Source organism: Choloepus didactylus, chromosome 1 (genome assembly GCF_015220235.1).
Source record: "Choloepus didactylus isolate mChoDid1 chromosome 1, mChoDid1.pri, whole genome shotgun sequence".
Classification (NCBI taxonomy): domain Eukaryota; kingdom Metazoa; phylum Chordata; class Mammalia; order Pilosa; family Megalonychidae; genus Choloepus; species Choloepus didactylus.
Genome location: NC_051307.1, coordinates 198,663,529 through 198,682,224, shown reverse-complemented (window position 1 = coordinate 198,682,224; position 18,696 = coordinate 198,663,529). Strand labels below are relative to the sequence as shown.

Sequence of the window (18,696 nt, the reverse complement as noted above, 5' to 3'; positions counted from 1 at the left end):
CCATAAAATTTGGTCTATGGTGTGTAGAAATAACGGGCGGAAGGTGCCTGAGTGGCCCTCTTCATCCTCCCACTTAATGGGCCCTATGGCCTGAAGAGAGGTGGAGGTACCAGTGGCTCCCACTACTGAGGGACCATCGAGAACCATGCACATGGTGGCATACTGAGCGGGCATGCAAGAGACCTCTGCCCCTGAATCGAGCGTGCCCGTGTACCATTGCCCCTCTATTCTTAACTTACGAGTAGGCTTTTCTGGGGTGATAGGGACTGTCCAGAGAAGCGTTTTACTGCCGGTGAAGTGATTAGCTTTATTAGAACCGGCCGGCACGCTGCCTCTTAGGGGCGGGGCTGAGGCTTGCCCCGCTTGGAGTTTAAAGCTTGCTCAGTGCCTTGGCGCTGACTGCCGTCAGGGCACCAAGGATAGCAGAGGTTTTTTAAGCTATTCTTGCTAAGATCTCTGGGGCTGCTCTTGCAGTCGCGCGCCCAGTGATAGCCACGCTGGCAGCGTGGGCAAGGAGTGGGAGGGGGGCGCCCATTACGCTGCATGAAAGGTAGGCGGTTGATTTCTGCATTGGGGCACTCCCGTGCAAAATGACCGTTCTGCCCGCACTTAAAACAACCGGTGGTGGCGGCTAAGGCGGCAGTGACAGCGCCAGAGACAGCCTGGGCTAGGGACGCGGCAGCTGGGTCAAAGGCGCTGCAGGCGAGAACCCAGTCATCTAGACTTTTTCCCTCAAGGGGAGAATGGCTTGCTTACAGGGGGGGTTAGCCCCTTCTAGAATGAGTTCTCGGGTGAGAGCTAGCTGGGCTTGGGGGTTGCTAACTTTTCTAGCGCAGGTTTCTTCGACTCTGGATACGAAGGTGGCGAAAGGTTCGTTTGGCTCCTGGAGGAGCTTGGTAAAGCTGTCAGGTCGACGGGCAGAGCAGTTGGCAAATGCGCGTAAGGCGATGCCTCTGAGGATAGTCCAGAAGGTGGCAGGGACATTAATATAAGCAGACGCATTTAGAAATGCTCCCGTGCCTAAATAGGCTTCGGGGGGATGATAGACTCCAGTGGCTGCGTCTTGCTCACTTTGCTTAGCTGCTTCCGCCTGGAAGTGAGCACGCCAATCAATAAACTGGCCGGGGTTAAGAATGGAACGGGCAAGCGAGGCCCAGTCTTGGGGGATGCAAAAGTCCATGCCGAGATCCTGCAGTATTTGGGAAGCGTATGGGCTACCCAACCCGTCCTCCTTGACGGCCCTGCGAAGCTGCTTAATAGTATTAGAGTCAATGGGATACCAGTCATACGGTTTCTGTGGTGTGGGGGTAAGGTTAAGAGGAAAGCAGTGAAAGGCACGAGAGAAAGGAGGACGCGCTTGCAGAGGGCTTGGCGCGGGAGTGGGGGTAGGGGGAGCGTTGCCCCAAGGGTTGCCTTGAGGTGTAGAAGGCAGCCAGGGGTTGTTAGTCGGCAGGGTGGGAGGAGCGGCGGCAGCTGCCGGTAGCGGCTCCGAGGGGGAGCTCGCCGGAGGGGGAGGCGGAAGTGGGAGGCCCCAAGTGTCGCAAGACGGCGGCGCGGTGGGAGTGGCTAAGGCATAAGATGGTGGACTAGCTCCGCCCTGTGAAAGGGCGGGGCCCAAGGCATAAGATGGCGGACTAACTCCGCCCTGTGAAAGGGCGGGGTAAAGCGCATGCGGTTTCCGGCCCAGCTTAGGGCTGACATCATCGCCGGAGCACTTCCTCCCCTCGATGGAAGAAGAAGGAGGAAGTTCGCCATCTTGGCGAGGCTTAGTATTGCTTTGTTTTTGGGGGGCGATTTCGAGCGCGTTGTTAATTTGCTCGACTAAGGATTCTGTGTCTGAATCGTGGTCTACATTAGTATCGCTGTCTGAATCTGTTGGCTGGGTTGATAGTGCCTCCTTGGATTTAATGGGGCCTCGATCAGGGGGGAGGGAGCCTTGAAGGCAGGAGCGGACGGTTATTAAGGTGGGGAGCAAGCCGGGAGGGAAGCGCTTGCTCTCATGTTCCATGGCGTTGGTGACCCGATCAATAAGGCGATCATAAGTAACAGGGTCCCAAAGATGGCAAGTGGTGAGCCATGGGTTAAAGGGCAGCAGGAGGTCCCAGTATACCTGCAGCTGCCGGACAGACACTTTACAGCGATGTGTGTCTAGGAGACCCGCCAGAGCGCGAACTTGGGGTGCTTGGCGTGCAGATAGACGATTACCCATAGCGGAGTGAGAAAAGAGAAAAAAGGGGGGTTGATTATTGAGTAAAGAAAATGAGGTAAATCGTGGCCGCGAGGCTGAAAGGGACAGTGAGAATAGAAGGCAGGACCCTCTAGTAGCGAGAGCAGTTTGGGGGAGCAGTTGCAAAGAGGCACACCGCGCTAAACAACGAAACAAAGACACAGAGGACCACAGCAAAGTAATGGAGGGGAAGAGGGAAAGCTACTGGAGGAAAAGTGTTAGGAGGAATGTGGGGGATATAGGAAGAGAAGACGAAAGGTAGTCGGGGGTAAGAGTTAGGTTAACGCGGGAAAGGAAGAGCGGCCCGGGCGCGGAGCGGCGTGGGAGGGGCGGCTCCAGACGTGGAGCGGCGAGGGAGGGGCGGCTCCGCGGGGCGGCGAGGGAGAGGCGGCCCTTACTTTGCAGGCGAGGAGAAGGGGAGCTGGAGAGGCGTCCGGGCGAGCGGGTGGTTTCACTGGACCGCTGCGTGGAGAGGACTTTTAATTCCAGGGGCCCCACGTTGGGCGCCAGTTGCGGTCGCAGTTGATTCGTCTGGGGGAGGGTGGCGGCCGGTTGCTAAATCCTGGGCTCCCAGGATTGCTCCGAGGGTACCGGCGGCGGGGGCTCTTTCCCGGAGGCGAGGGCGAGGCGGGGGACTTGGCCAGGTCCCCGGCGGGAGGCGTGCAAGTATGGAGGGCGGCGAGAAAGGAACAGGCGGGACACGGTTCTTTTAGGGTGATGAAAACCAAGAGAGTTTATTAGGGGAGAGTACAAGCTTATATTGGGCATTTAGAGGGCGGGGTAGCTGTAAGGGTTAAAGGCTTGGATTGGTTCTGAGAGGGCGTGGAGGTTGATTGAAAAGGGGGCGGGAGTTGCTCCGGTAACGGGGAGTGGGTGGGCAAGGTAAAGGGGGCGGTTTTCTCCGGCAAGCCCTCCCCAATGGTTTTTACTTTGGGGTGAGGAAATGGGGCCTGCATTCGGCTCCACTTTCTCAGGCCCGGGGGGCCGTGGAGGGCGCAACCACCCGTGCCCCACTACCTTTCCTAGGGGCTGATCAGTTCCCCTGGCCCAGGCCCGCCAAGTCAGAACAGTCGATAACAGTGTCCCGCAGTTGTGTGTTTATAGAACAATCATGCATAAAATACAAGACACCTTGCTTTGGTGGTGTGGAATATTTGTTATAATTGATAACAGCACATTTTTATAATTGTACTGTTAATTAAAGTCCGTGGTTTAACTTTGGGTTCCCTGTTTGTGTAGTGTAGTTCCATGGGCTTTTTTTAAAGCTTTTATTCTGTTACCATATATACAATCTAACATTTCCCCTTTTAATCATATTCAGATATATATTTCAGTGCTATTAATTGTGCTCACAATACTGTGCTACCATCACCACCATCCATTACCTAAACATTTCCATCATTCCAAGTAGGAATGTACATTTTAAGCCTTAACTACCCATTCTCTATCCCGACCCTACCCCTGATAACCTATATTCTATATTCTGATTCTATGAGTTTGCTTATTCTAATTGTTTCAAATTAGATCATACACTATTTGTTCTTTTCTGTCTGGCTTATTTCACTCAACATGATGTCTTCAAGGTTGATCTATGTGGTCACATCTATCAGGACCTTATTGCTTTTTAAGGCTGAATAATATGCCATTGTATGAATATACCACATTTTGTTTATCTATTCAATGGTTGACGGACACTTGGGTTGCTTCCATCTTTTGGCAATTGTGAAAAATGCTGCTATGAAGATCAGTGTGCAAACATCTGTTCAAGTCCTTGCTTTCAGTTCTTTGAGGTATATACCTAGTAATGGGATTGATGGGTCATATGGTAATTCTACACTTAACTTTCTGAGAAACCACCAAACTGTCTTCCACAGTGGCTGCACCATTTTATATTGCCATGAGCAATAAATGAGTGTTCCTATTTCTACACATCCTCTCCAACACTTGTTATTTTCCATTTTTTAAATAGCAGCATTCTAATGACTATGAAATGGTATCTCATTGTGGTTTTGATTTGCGTTTCCTAATGGTTAATGATGTTGCACATCTTTTCAGGTGCTTTTTGGCCATTTGTACATCTTCTTTGGAGAGATGTCTGTTCAAGTCTTTTGCCCACTTTTTATTCAGGTTGTTTGTCTTCTTGTTAAGTGGAGGGATTTCTTTATATATTCTGGATGTTAAACCTTTATCAGATATGTGATTTCCAAATATTTACTCCCATTCTGTAGTTGTTGTTTTAATTTCATGATAAAGTCCTTTGAGGTGCAAACGTTTTTAATTTTGATGAGGTCCCAAATATCTATTTTTTTCTTTTGTTGCTTGTGCTTTTGGTGCAAAGTCTAAGGAACTGTTGCCTAACACAAGATGCATGCCTACATTTTCTTCCAGAAGTTTGATAGTTCTAGCTCTTCTACTTAGATCTTTGATCCATTTTGAGGTGATTTTTGTATATCGTGTGAGATATGAGTCTTCCTGCTTTTTTTTTTTTGCAAATGGAGATCCAGTTTTCCCACATTATTCAAAAATATGAATATTTCATGAATTTGCATGTCATCCTTGCACAGGTCCATGTTAATCTTCTCTATATCATTCCAGGTTTTTAGTACATGTGCCACTGAAGCAAGCACTAGCTGAAAGATCTTAAAATATAAAAAATTGAATTCATAGCAATTAAATACATTGAAACAAAAATTTTAAAAGCACCAGTGTGAATATGTGCAAGCTTTGACAAGTGGTTACTATTTATACTCTGTAAATAACTGATTCAAATTAGTAAGAAATGCAGGGTCTTATAAGAAAAGTGATATGAATAGAGTATTAGTTAAAGGGAAATCATAATAAAAGTAGACATAAAATAGTTTCCTTTGTAATTAGAGGACTACAAACCTAAGCATTACTATTTGCATTTTCTAAATACAAATGCTTAATAAATAATAGCTTTTCCTGTTGGTGATTCTATGGTGAAACTGGCCTTCACTGTCAGTGGCATTATAAATTGGCATTAGGGATCTTCTGGAAAGCAGAATGGCAATATGTAGCCAAGGCCATAAAGTTAAACACTCCTACTGTCTTGTTGATTCCACTCCCAGACGCATATTCCGAGGAATTAGAAGGAAAAACAAAAAAAAGCCATGAGGGCAAAGATATTAATAAAAGCATAATTTTCACATCAAAAAGTTAGAAATCTTTTAGTTGCTACATAATTGGAGATTTATTTAATAAGTTATGGAAACTCCACATCATAATAAAATATTATGCAGTCAGTAAAATCAATAAAGGCTCTGCAGAAGTAAGAAAATGTATGTGGTTTTAGATGAATAAACCAGTGAACAAAATATTATGTATACCATATTGCAAATAAAAGAAATACGTGAGAGTGCAGAAAGTAACATGCTGAATGTGATGAAGATGGTTTATTACCATAGTTTTAAGATATCTTAATAGCTCTATTTTCTATTGAATATAAAAAATTTTAAAAGATAAATATAGAGCAAAAAAATAAGGGGAAAACCAACTTTAAATATAAATGACCATGAAAGGTATAGACAAGGAAGCAATAAGGGAAAATGTGCATGTGAAAAAAGGGAACGTGCTAATCTCAGTAGTTAAGGCAGTTGGGTGGTGCTCATTGCCCCACAAGTGGGACCCTTGGCTTGTGCCATCTGTCACCAGACATGAGTTGACATGATCGAAATCCGGGTTATGGACAAAATGACCGTTTAGAAGATCCTTCCGGCCCTGGAGACTTAATGATGTCCTGAAATCACACTTACCTGGGTTTGGACAGGTTTTCACCTGAAGCTGGTCTGGTCTCTTTTTCAGACTAAAAAGGCGGATGCTGTGACCCTCGATAGTGGCTTGGTGTATGAGGCAGGCCTGCCCCCTTTCAAGCTGCGGCCTATTGTGGCAGAGGTCTATGGAACTGAAGCGGGTGAGTTCTTTTTGGGGACCCAGGAGCTGGTGGAGGCCCCCACCTTGGTCCTGGGCTCTGTGGGGTCAGAGAGGATGACAGGTCGAGGCGCGGTCTTGGTCAGCATCACACTTGCAGAGAACAGAGTTGCTGGGCTCTTTGGGCCAGCGAAGGTCGTCACTCCTGACACTGACCTGGGACAGAAGGACGCACGATCTCTCCCTGGGGGAACAGAGCAGGCCCTGGGCGACCCTGGGCTACTCCGCCCCCGAGTAACTGCAGAAACCGGTCCCGTTCCCCCCAGGAGCTTGGTCGGGGTGGGCTGCTTTTCTTCCCCTGGAACAGGCTAAGGACCTCCAGTTCTCTCTGGCCCTCTGCAGAGCCACAGACCCACTATTACGCCGTGGCCGTGGCAAAGAAGGGCAGCAACTTCAAGCTGAACCAGCTGCAGGGCAGGAAGTCCTGCCACACGGGCATCGGCAGGTCTGCTGGGTGGATCATCCCTATCGGGACGCTTCGTCCCTTCTTGAACTGGTCAGGGCCACCCGAGCCCCTTGAGGGAGGTAAGATGGCTGGGGGCTGGGGGGTGACCTCAGGTGGGGTCTCTACTCCGGGTGCACACACAGACTGCTTTAAGGGTACACAGACCATCGGCGAACCCTTGTGGGGAATCCTGGGTGGGGGTGAGGTTAGCGGGCTTCAAATATGCACCGACTGAGCCCACTGCACCGGTGGCCTTGGGGAGGTGGATGCTGAGCCTTCCGTCCGCAAAGGGGCATCTCTCTGAGCTCGCAGCACCACCTCCCAGGCTGTCCTGCAGGGCTGGGGGAAGGGCTCTCTGCCGACACAGGGCACAGGCCGGGACATGTACTGGCTGTGGTTGGGGTTGGCTCACACTCCCTGGTCCATTTCTCTGTGTTCAATAGCTGTGGCCAACTTCTTCTCGGGCAGCTGTGTCCCCGGCGCCGACAGAAACCAGTTCCCCAAACTGTGTCAACTGTGTATCGGGACAGGGGCAAATAAATGCGCCCAAAACTCTCAGGAACCATACTTCGGCTACGATGGTGCCTTCAAGTGAGTCTGTCCGTTTCTCCACAAAAGCCCAAGTGCCAAATGTCCTCAGGCCAGGCGGCCCTTTGCACTTAGAGCTCAGCCTCCCAGTAAGGACTACAGAGGGGGCTCACGTGTCTCACTGCTGTGCGGATAGAGAAGCTGAGTCCGGGAAGGTGCTGACTGTCCAGTGCAGTTCCCCTCCAGCCTCCCGCCCCCCATCTGTGGTCCCCACCTCCACCCTGAGGAGCCGTCACTTTGCCTGTGGCCCCTGTGTTGTCCCTTCTACCCCCTCCCTAACCCTGGAGGGTCTGAAGGCGTCGCGTCATAAGACGACCAGTCCTGGGCTCCTGGCTGAGCAGAACAGCCGAAGCGTCCAGGTGGACGTCGTTCTGCACCCCCAGGCTCTCCCCAGAGCCAGAGGACAGTGAGTTCGGCCTGCCCCACCTCCTCCGCTTTTCTTGGTCCCCGTGCAGAGGCTGACGCATTCTGCCTCTTGGGATCAGGCATTTTTGCAGAGAGGGAGGCTCCTCGCCTCCTCACTGACCTGAGCACATTTGCATATTCAGTCCTGGGAGAAAGAGCCACATGTCCTTAAACCAGAGCCGCATGGCCAGGGATTCCAAGCCCTCACCCGCCTTCATCCTCCAAGGTTTCTTTTGTTTTCTCTTTCTCTCTCTCTTTCTTTCTTTCTTTCTTTCTTTCTTTCTTTCTTTCTTTCTTTCTTTCTTTCTTTCTTTTTTAATTCTCAGCTCTTAAAGGGAAAGGTGGAGACTTCGGTCAGCACCTGACCTGAGTCAGAATTAGCCTGCAGGCTGGCCCCTGCTGCCTTCCATTTTGGGGGTGCCCCCAAACCTCCAGTCCTGCCCTCCAAAGCAGCAGACACCCCACAGGAGATGGGCATCAGGGTTGCTACTCCCTGGGGGGCCTAAGGAGGAGATTGAGAGGGGATACGCTCTGTGCTGATGCTTCTGGTGCTTTCTCATTTCACAGGTGTCTGCAAGATGGAGCCGGAGAAGTGGCTTTTGTCAGGCACAGTACCGTGTTTGGTAAGAGCCGGGAGAAGGGCTTGGAAGACTGCCCCCCCCCCCGCTTTTATTTTATCATAATCCTGAATGTTGAGCTAATTGTGAGCCTCAGTTCTAATGGTTAGAACAAGGGTTTGCAGAGAATGACATAAATTCAAAATGGGAATTGATTTGTTTAAAAAGCTTAAATTCCTGAACAAGGAGAATTTTTAGCACCAAAGATAAAGGGAAGTGGGGCAAAACAAATGTAATTCTCCTTATCAAAAAGAGGGGGAAGATGGAAGCTGTACAATTCAGTATCGCCTCTTCATGCACTCATTTATATCCTCATATATTTAATTCCCTTAGTATAATACAAAAAAAAAGGCTCTATAATTGTCAAAGAACATAACAGATCAGTTAAAGGTTTACTTCTTTGAATGAAAAAAGTTCAGGAAGGAGAGATAATGATGACCGTCTGCAAAGAGTACTCATTTCTGGGGCATCTCTGACTTGCTTACTTTCTGTTCTTTTTGTCTTCCAAGTTCCTCTGGCTCTGGGCTCATTCTCCCAGGCTTCGATTGCTAATTCCTTTAGCCCATTCAGCTCTTTCTAATCAAGCCTCCAAAAATATGCTTTCCCAGATAACAATGTTCATGCCTCCTACTTCCCTCAGTTTTTGAAGTTTCAGCTGGATGACTACTACATCTCTTCCGCTTGTGAGACCATATATGCATATACTTTAAAACAACATAAATAAGACACTATGCACTTTAAAACAATGTGAATAACATGCCCGTAGAGAGTTATGTTGATTATACTTCCTTTTTTTCTCTAAAAAAAAATAAGGGCACAAGGTTCTTATTTTATGTTATCATATTTTAGATGACTAGTTTTCTTTAACTCTCCCGTGCCCACTCTTTCTCTCCCTCTCAAGGACACCCATGCCCAGGTTCTTGAAATGGGTTCTCTGAGAGTAATGTTGTCTTGCAAAAGTAGTCATGTTGTCTTGCAAAGTAGAGTACTGCTTTGCATTTCTGGGTTTTAAGTCCACAAAAGTTTTACTGAGCATTAGAAACAATACTGCTCCTAATTTTTTTCTACTCAAATTTTTCTTTTTTTTTTAAATTCAGTTTTATTGAGATATATTCACATGCCATACAATCATCCATGGTGCACAATCAATTGTTCACAGTACCATTGTACCATTATATAGTTGTGCATTCATCACCACAATCGATTTTTAAATGTTTTCATTACCACACACACTAAAGAATAAGAATAAAAATTAAAGTAAGAAAGAACACCCAAACATCCCATACCCCCCAACCCTTCTTATTATTCATTTACTTTTTGTCCTCATTTTTCTATTTATCTGTCCATACGCTGTATAAAGGGAGTGGGAGCCACAAAGTTTTCAAAATCACACAGTCACACCATGTAAGCTATATAGTTATATAATCGTCTTCAAGAATCAAGGCTACTGGGTTGCAGTTCAATAGTTTCAGGTATTTCCTTCTAGCTATTCCAAAAACACTATTAAAACTAAAAAGGGATGTCTATATAATGAATAAGAGTAACCTTCAGAATGACCTCTTGACTCCATTTGAGATCTCTCAGCCACTGAAACTTTGTTTCCTTTCTCTCCTGGCTTTTGGTCCAAGAAGGCTTTCTCAATCCCATGAACTCAGCATTTTCTTTAAAGATTTATCCATGTTGTTGTATATAGTGGCTCAGTGGTTCTAATAATTGAAGAGTGTCCCATGGAATGCATCCACCATATTTTACTGATCTGTCACCCTATTGATGACCACCAGGTTGTCCTCTTCTTCCCTCTACCAAAAACAGCTCCGTGACCAGTAAAGTGTATCCTGTTACATCTTGCAGGAGGATGCTGTGGGGGCCGCACACAAAGCATAATTGCTGCATGTGTACAAGCTGAACACATTCGACCCAGGACCACCAGAGACAGACCCACCACCTCCCCCCCAGGATCCCTAAAGCAGACCTCCACATTTCCCCCAAGACCACCACAGACAGACCCCACATTCCAGCCAGGACTACCAGATTGCTCTCAGAAATGGAGTACCCCATTACATTCCCACCGTACTCTCTAAGTGTTCTCATTTCCCCACAACTTGAACATTTTTTGACTTTCATAATTTTTTGTTCCAATGATGGCTGTAAATGAAGGTATCTCATTGTTGGCCCAATTTCATTTCTCTGATGTCTAGTGTGTTTGATCATCTCAATATATTTGCTGGTAATTTAGGCTTCCCTTTCTTATTTTATAAACTTTGATTATTTTTCTATTGTGTTTCTTCATGATTTTGATTCAATGATAGGAGTTCCTTCTATCTAGATATCAAACCATTGTCAGTTTTAGACTTTAGGAAGATCTTTTCTAAGTTGAAAATCTGTCAATAGCACCATTTGTTGAACAGAAGTCCTGGATAGTGAAACAGTCAAATGTATTTGTTTTCTACCCACCCCTCTCCCCCTTTTTTTGAATCTTTAAAGATGCCATTCTTCACCTCAAAGTCAAAAACATTTTCTACAACAAGATTTAAAGATCCACCCTTCCCCACATTTGTCCATGTGTGCTCTACTTAGGATGTTAGGTATGGACCCAATCTGAGTATTTTTTTCCCTTTATAGTGAGACAATTTTCCTTAAAATATTAACAATTTTAATATTCTACCTTTTACCCACTAATAGGTGCAGCTGCTTCTATATCAAGTTTTCACATACCTGTGGATCAATTTCTGAGCTATTTTGTTTCATTATCGTATGTCTTAGTTCCCCAGAACTGCTGTAACAAACTACCACAAGCCAGGCAGCTTAAAACAACAGACATTTATTGTCTTGCGGTGCGGAGGCCAGCAGTCTGAAATGAGGTTGACTGTTCTAGGCTCCCTCTGACACCTGCAGGAGCAAATCTTTCCTTGCCTCTTCCTAGCCCCTGGAGGATGTGCAATCCTTGGCATTCCCTGGCTTGCAACTGCAGCACTTTAATTGCTGTCTCTGTCGTCACATGGTTGTCTTCTCTCTGTCTGTGTCTTCTCCTCTTTTATAAGAACAACAGTCTCACTAGATTCCGGACCCACCCTACTCCAGTATGAACTCATCTTAATATAACTAATTCTATCTACAGCAATTGTATTTCCAAATAAGGTCACAATGAGACTTCAACATAACTTTTTGGGGGACACAGTTCAACCCATAATAGTATTTGCATTTTTGTTTTTATTGCTACGGCTTGTAGTGGGTCTTAATATTTGGTAGAGAGAGATACTTGAAAATTCATTTTCAAATGTCCTTCTCTAATTGTAGACCTTTATTCTTCCAGATATATTTTAGAATTGTTTTGTTGTGTTTCTAAAAAAATCATACTGGAATTTTGGTTGGAACTGCATTGAATGTAAGTTGCTCCATGAAAAACTGACATATTTATAATATTGTTTAATTCACGATAATGATAAATCTTCCCATTTAATCGCACCTATTTTTATATCTATTAAAATATGAATGTAATATGAATGTAATATACTTTACATATTATTTTTAGTTATTGCTGATGAGAATCACATTTGATTTTGTAGTTTGATCCTGGAACGTGTTACTCTGCCAAACTAACTTTCTCGTCAGTTTCATTCGTTTTCTGGGGTTTTTTTTTTGGCTTTTCTATGTAGATGATTCTATCATTTTAAAAAATATTTGTCTTTTTTCTTCCAGTGTTCATATCTCTTATTTCTTTTTTTAACTGGGCAATCCAAGATGTTTAGTAGTGTGTTGAGCCATAGGAGTGAAAGCTGGCATCCTTGCATTGTTCCTGCTCTTGAAGTCTAAATTTTCTCCTTTTATTTAGTATGCATTTGCTGTAGACTTCATCATAAATGACCTTTATCAAGTTCAATGACTTTATCAAGTTCTCTACTATTACTAGTTTTCTGAAATGAGAAAAAAAAAACCCCAAATAGATGTTGAACATTTAGGATGCTTTTTCTGCACCTATGAAGAGTAAGATGGTCTTTTTTTTTTTCCTCCTTTAATCCATTAATATGGCGGACGACTTTAGCTCTTTTAACAGTCAACCATTCTTTTGGTAACAGAATGAACTGATAAATCTTAATCCTGATCCATTACTTTTTAAATACTCTGTCAGACTGAGTTAGTTAATACATTATTTGGGAGTTTTGCATTTATGTTCATAAGTAAATAGGTCCATAAATGATTTCCCCTGTACTTTTTTCTCTAATTTGGAGATTAAGGTTGTACTAATCTCATAAAATGATTTGGGCAGGTTTCTGTCACTTTATATATTCTGAAGCAACTTGTATAGGATGATCAGTTCCTTGAAAACTTGGCTGAACTCACTCATAAAGAGTTCTTTTCCCCTCTTTTGATACACTCAATGCTGGGAAGTGAGCAAACTGTATTTCCTGCCTCAAGAATTTTGCCATTTTTATTCTTCCCTGAGCTGTGCGTAAGGTAGCATCCCCTGGCTGACCCCTGGGTTTGTCTCCAGGATGTGGCCCCCTTCTTTCCAGAGCGGCTCTCCTCCCCACAGCCCAGCTGTCATGGAAACAGAGGGGGTCCAGTTTGGCCCCCCTGGCTGGCGGGGCAGTGGCTGGGTCAGGGTTCCAGGGCAGCAGGTGTGAGCCAGTTACAGGAACCCTGGGCTGGCCCCTGAGGTGTCCCGGGCAATATCGTCACCCTTCTGAGGGTTCTGGAGCAATTCACTGCCTTTTCGACCCTCAGTTTGGTCAGCTGGGTAAGGTATCTCCACCAGCTCAAAGTTCTATGGGAGAAGGGGAATTGCAACTCATGGTCCCTGCCTGGAGCTGGCTCATCTGTCTCCACCCCTGCCCTTCCCCAGAGAACCTGCCTAACGAGGCTGACAGGGAAGCGTTTGAGCTGCTCTGCCCGAACAACACCCGGCAGCCAGTGGACTCATTCAAGGGCTGCCACATAGCTCGGGTCCCTCCTCATGCCATTGTGGCCCGAAGTGTGGATGGCAATGAGGACTTGATCTGGGAGCTTCTCAACCAGGCACAGGTATCCCCACCGACAGCCCTCTCCACCTGCTTGGTTTTGGAGTGGGATTGCTTCTTCCTTCCCTAACTTCCTACCACCCCAGAAACCCTTCTGTAGCCTCACTATAGACAAGTCCATGAATACTTTGGACTGCTTGCCCAGGTTCTGCTCTATATGGCAGAAACTCTGAAACTCCCCCTGGAGTATTGCTGACCCACAGTATCTTATGGGCTGGAGCCGAAGCAGGTGGGGGGGAGGGTGCAACATTCTCAGGACCCTACGGTACTTGGACCCCAGTAAGCTGTCCCTGAGCTCGTGTCACAGGGATGGCACAAGTCCCTCTGTGGAAGGGGGTCAACTGAAGTTCCCACTGTCCATTAGAATTGTCCCACAGTTCCAGATATCTTTTTACAACTCATTTTTTGTTTCCTTCCTATTTACCACTGACACTATAATTTATTTTCCCTTAATCAGAAAAAATTTGGAAAAGGCAAGTCATCGGAGTTCCAGCTCTTTGGCTCCCCTAATGGAAAGAAGGACCTGCTGTTCAAGAGCTCTGCCATTGGGTTTGTGAGGATCCCCTCGAAGATAGATGCTCGAATGTACCTTGGCTCCAGCTACTTTGCTGCCATCCAGAACCTGAAGGAAAGTGAGTGGATACAGGCAGGGCCCTGAGGCCACCTGTTGCAGGTGGTGAGCCGTGGGCGAGGCCCTCCGGGGAGCACCTCACACCCTGTTGGGAGGCAGCGTGGCCCTCCTCTGCCGTGGCGGCAACCCTGCTCCTGGCCAATGCAGGGTCTTCACGGCGCTAGGTTTGATGCAGGTGTGAGTATCTTCTGTCGATGGAGTCAGGGCATTTTAGCATAGTGAGAGGTGGCTCCAAACAAATGCCCCAGCCCCTGGATTGATGCTGGCCTGTGTCCCTGTGCACATCAATTTGCCTCCTATGAAGTAAGAAATGTGTACCTGAATCAAGGGGGCCCAGGTCCCTCCTGGGATGAATCCAGAGGTCTTGTAGCACGTCTGCCCATGCCAGGCCACGGGCTTGGCTGGGGCTACTCTGTGAGCGAGCCCAGCATGGCTCATCCTCTACTGGAAGGGCTTGGAGAGGAGTCTGGGTGAACTGGGTGGTAACTGCCTTCCCCAGGGGCAGTCACGCTCAAGGTGCCTAAAGCCATCTCTTGGCGCTGCCACTGGTCCCTGTGGAGTGGAGCGTTCCTTCTGTGTGATGCAGCCAGGAGAGAAAAGCCATTGCACGAATGGCTTAGATGGATTAGAAGTCAGAGAAGTTCTCCAAGGGACTGGAAATGAGAAACAGAGGGAGCTGGGCCCTCCTGATGAGAGGCTGGGGGTCTGAGATGGAGGAGGAGAGGGGCCGGTGTCTGGACTCATCCATGGGAGGAGCAGCTCCCTGGTCTGTGGGAGGGTCTGAGCAGGAAAGGGGCTTTCTGAGTGGAGCCCCAGCTCAGGGGTGACGGGAGGGTGGCTGGGCTGCTGTCGGGCGACGGTGCCTCCATGCCATGGGGTTCCGGGCCCCCTGCTGACCCGGCTGTCGTGTTTCTCCTCAGCGGAGGCCGTGGTGGCTGCCCGGCGCAAGAAGGTGGTGTGGTGCGCCGTGGGCCCCCAGGAGCTGCGCAAGTGCGAACAATGGAGCAGCTTCAGTGACCAGAGTGTGTCCTGCGTCTCGGCCCCGACTGGGGAGGACTGCATCGCCCTGGTGGTGGTAGGTGGCCGGGCAGGGCAAGGGCGCGCGGCAGCAGGCTGCTGGGGGGTGGTCTGAACTCTTTCACGTGGGGGCAGAGAGGAAGCAGTGCACACATATAGCAGGGTGGAGGCAGGCTCCCTAGAGGACCCGAGGCCAAGGGCATATGCTTAAAAATGAAGTCATGGGTCGAAGAGGCCACTGCTGGGCTGGTTGGCAGAAACTGTCTGCTCAGGGCCGAGGTTTTGTGCAAACAAGTACAGTATTATGTTTTTAAAAACTGTTTATGGTGGCTTTTCCACCCCTCTGATTCTAAGAACGACTCGATTATTATAAGTAATTTGGAAAATATAGAAGTGTAAAAATGTAAAAGAAATGAAAAGCCCTTGGGATCTCATGCAGAGAGAGAGCCACGGTTAAAGTTGGATAATATCCCACCCCACAGGTTTTCTGCATATCTACAAGTATGTACTCGACAAAATTGGATCATACTAGTTATGTGTGAATCCTTTTTCACTTAACACCGTCTCTTGGGCAGTTTCCCCAGTGCACACCTGTTCTTTGAAAACACTTAAAAAAGGATTTCAGGGTATCTTTTCTGTTTATGTGCCTCAGTTTAATCCTAACCCTATTCCTCTTTGTCCCTCTTATTTTTCTATGATCAATAACCCCATGATGAGTATCCTTGATAGAAGTATTTGTCCACATCACCAATTATTTTAAATATAGTTGTAGAAAAACACCGTTCTTGGGTCAAAGAGGAGGTCTGCAATCTCAATGAATCCATGTCCCAATGTTGAAGTGTGAGCTCGTTCATTCTGATGGTGAGCAAATGTAATTATTTCTGCTCATCTGTTGAGCAACTTCTGTGTAGCACTATGAGTCTATTGCTAAAGAGCTGAGAATAGATGAGGCCAGATGTTCCCATCTGTCTTCTCAGTGAATGAGGATGTTCAGGATGTCCCACGCATGCTGAGGGTGCTGAAAAGCTTTTGTTCAGAGGACAGAGGGTTAGTGCAACTTGTGTCCGATCTTTCCAATTGAATCGACAGCATGAAAGGTGTGTGGGGCTGGTAGAGAATTAATAGTGCATGTAGTGTTTCCTTTGGGTGCTCCATTTAAGCTCTCCTTGTCTCTTTCTACTGCTTCATCAGGACACATGACATAAAGCCAGCCTCTCACAGAACTGTAATGACAGGTGGGACAGAAACCAGCCTCAAAGTGGTGCTGGCTGTTTGCTTTGTCTTTGCAGAAAGGAGAAGCGGATGCCATGAGCTTGGATGGGGGATTGATCTATGTCGCAGGCAAGTGCGGTCTGGTGCCCGTCCTGGCGGAGAACCAGCGTAAGTGGAGGGAGCATCTTCCCTGGTTTATTTCCTCTGGGCTGTGGGGCTAGGGGTGGGGAGCAGCATGGCTTAGTGCATCCAAGTGGAGACATGAAGATGGGCAGATACATTCAAATTGGGGAATCAGGAGAAAGAATGAATGAAAGGGGCTGTGTTGCTGTGAACTGCTCACATCAAGAATTGACGAAGCACAGATAGGTTTCTTCCTTCTTATTGTAAAAAAGATTTTAGTGAAGTATAATTACATACAGAAGAGTGCTATAACAGTACAACTCGATGACATCTCACAAACTCTACCCCCCATGCACCTGGCACCTGGATCAGAAGTCCTCTTAGCTCCTCTCAACATTGCCCCCCCACCCTGCCTTTTGCATCCGGTTTCTCCTGCTCAGTGTTCTGTGTGTGAGTCGCCCATATAAGTGTGTAGTTGTGGGGCATTCACTTTTTGTTGGATCGTATTCTATTGTGTGACTCTACTGCAAATATTTATCCATTCAACTGTTGATGGGCATTTGGGTAATTTTCAGTTGGGGGCTAGTTTGGTTTTCCTGGCTGCCAAAGCAAATACCATGCAATGGGTTGGCTTCAACAATGGGAATTTATTGGTTCACAGTTTTGAGGCTAGGAGAAATCCAAATCAAGGCATCATAAAGGCAATACTTTCTTCCCAAAGACTGGTGTTCTGGGGCTGGCTGCTGGTGATCCTTGGTCCTGGGCTCCTTTGTCACATGACAATGCACATGGCAGTCTCTCCTGGCCTCTCTTTTCTCTTTTGGGTTCCCTTGACCCTCAGCTTCTTGCTTCCTGTGGCTTTCTCTCCCTCTGTTTCAATTTCATTCTTCTTATAAAGGATTCCAGTTAATAGGATTAAGACTCATCCCGACTGAGTTGGACCACACCTTAATTGAAGCAACCTCATCAAAAGATCTTACTTAACAATGGGTTCACACCCACAGGAATAGATTAAATTTAAGAACATGTTTTTCTGGGGTACATAGCTCCAAACCACTACAGGGGCTATCGTGAATAGTGCTGCTATGAATGTCTGTGTCTTGTCTTTGGGTGAATGCGTATATACATTTCTGCTGCATGCAACTGCTAGGACAGTCTCTTCAAGATTTGATTCTGCATTATTGATATTTAAAAGTTTGTGACTTCTCAATACATCTGAATGTCTAATGACATTTTACTTGTCTTTATTCTTTCAGAATCCCAGGAAAGTGGCCATTCTGATTGTGTGAATAGACCAGTGGAAGGTGAGTTGGAATCAGTCACTCTCAGGGTCACGGGTAAGTAAGTTCTTGTAGCTGGAGGAAGTGGTGGTGGTGGTGGTGGGGAACCCACAGTGAGAGATACAGCCATAGAAACCATACAGGCTTTTGAGGATGCCAATTGGTCATAGAGGAATAAATATAATTAATGTTTATTTTGATTGTCACACTTCGCAGAAGACTTCACCTGTTTTCTCATTCTGTCCTGGTCACATGGAAGAAGGGGTATTTCCATCCCCATCTTATTTGGGAGAGGAAGGAGTGGCTAGAGAGTCCCCTGAAGCATGCAGGACTCTGGCAGATCTGGACCTTGAACAGGAGTCTCCTGTGCCAAATCTAGCGCTCTGTGTGCCTTCCCACCCACCTGCCAGTGGCGGGCCTTGCTCGGCTTTGGAAGAGACTCCTCCTTGGCCATCCGAGGAAGTCTGTCAGGTGCACTTTGTCAGCAGGAAGAAGACAACCACATTAACCCTCTTACAGCCCCAGGCTAGGTCTGACTCAGCACCAGGAGGGTCCTTGGGGATCCCCCACCCTCCACTGTGTCTGCAGAGTTGTTAGTCTGGAGGCTGCCTCTGTTCTTGCCCGAAGCATGTGTAGTTGATTTCTGTACTATTGGACCCACTCTTGTTGTTTAGTGTTTGTTGCTTTGCTAGCCCACATCTGAAGGTGCATTGCTGGTTAATAACTCAGGGGTGTTTTATGGCTGGTCAAGGATAGTCCCCAGCCATCACTTAAAGTATCAGCTATTCTCAATATTTTATTTCATAGCCAAGATCACTCTCTCCTCAACACAAGGCAGCAGCTTAAGCTTTTTCAGTTCCCCTGACAGTGTCCAGCTATCTGGGGTGATGCTTTTCACCCTATTTGGCTTGGTGTGGAGACTGCCTCACTAGAATCCATGTGCCAGGCCCCCTGGAAGCTAAGCCTTGCTCTTCTGTCATCTGTTTCCAAGGGTATCTGGCTGTGGCAGTTGTCAGGAAATCAGACGCCAACTTCAACTGGAACTCTGTGAGAGGCAGGAAGTCCTGCCACACTGGCGTCGGCAGGACCGCAGGCTGGAACATCCCCATGGGGCTGCTCCTCAACCAGACTCACAACTGCAACTTTGGTGAGGAGGCCTGAGGGAAGCCGGCGGGGGATGGGAGC

General features: G+C 47.0%; 1 protein-coding gene and 1 non-coding gene across 2 annotated transcripts in view; one reads left to right on the top strand and one right to left on the bottom strand.

Annotated features, from left to right (window-relative positions):
* Positions 1-18,696, top strand: part of LTF (lactotransferrin) — a 44,088-nt gene that overhangs the window by 14,454 nt on the left and 10,938 nt on the right. Inside the window, exons 3-12 of the mRNA XM_037849295.1 lie at positions 6,050-6,158; positions 6,518-6,700; positions 7,064-7,211; positions 8,181-8,236; positions 13,074-13,252; positions 13,706-13,880; positions 14,800-14,954; positions 16,186-16,276; positions 17,488-17,535; positions 18,503-18,658. Coding sequence (XP_037705223.1) covers positions 6,050-6,158; positions 6,518-6,700; positions 7,064-7,211; positions 8,181-8,236; positions 13,074-13,252; positions 13,706-13,880; positions 14,800-14,954; positions 16,186-16,276; positions 17,488-17,535; positions 18,503-18,658 — 1,300 coding nt within the window. The remainder of the gene's footprint in view (positions 1-6,049; positions 6,159-6,517; positions 6,701-7,063; positions 7,212-8,180; positions 8,237-13,073; positions 13,253-13,705; positions 13,881-14,799; positions 14,955-16,185; positions 16,277-17,487; positions 17,536-18,502; positions 18,659-18,696) is intronic.
* Positions 4,747-4,854, bottom strand: LOC119510510. Its single transcript, XR_005211954.1, has one exon. It is a non-coding gene; the product is annotated as a U6 spliceosomal RNA (small nuclear RNA).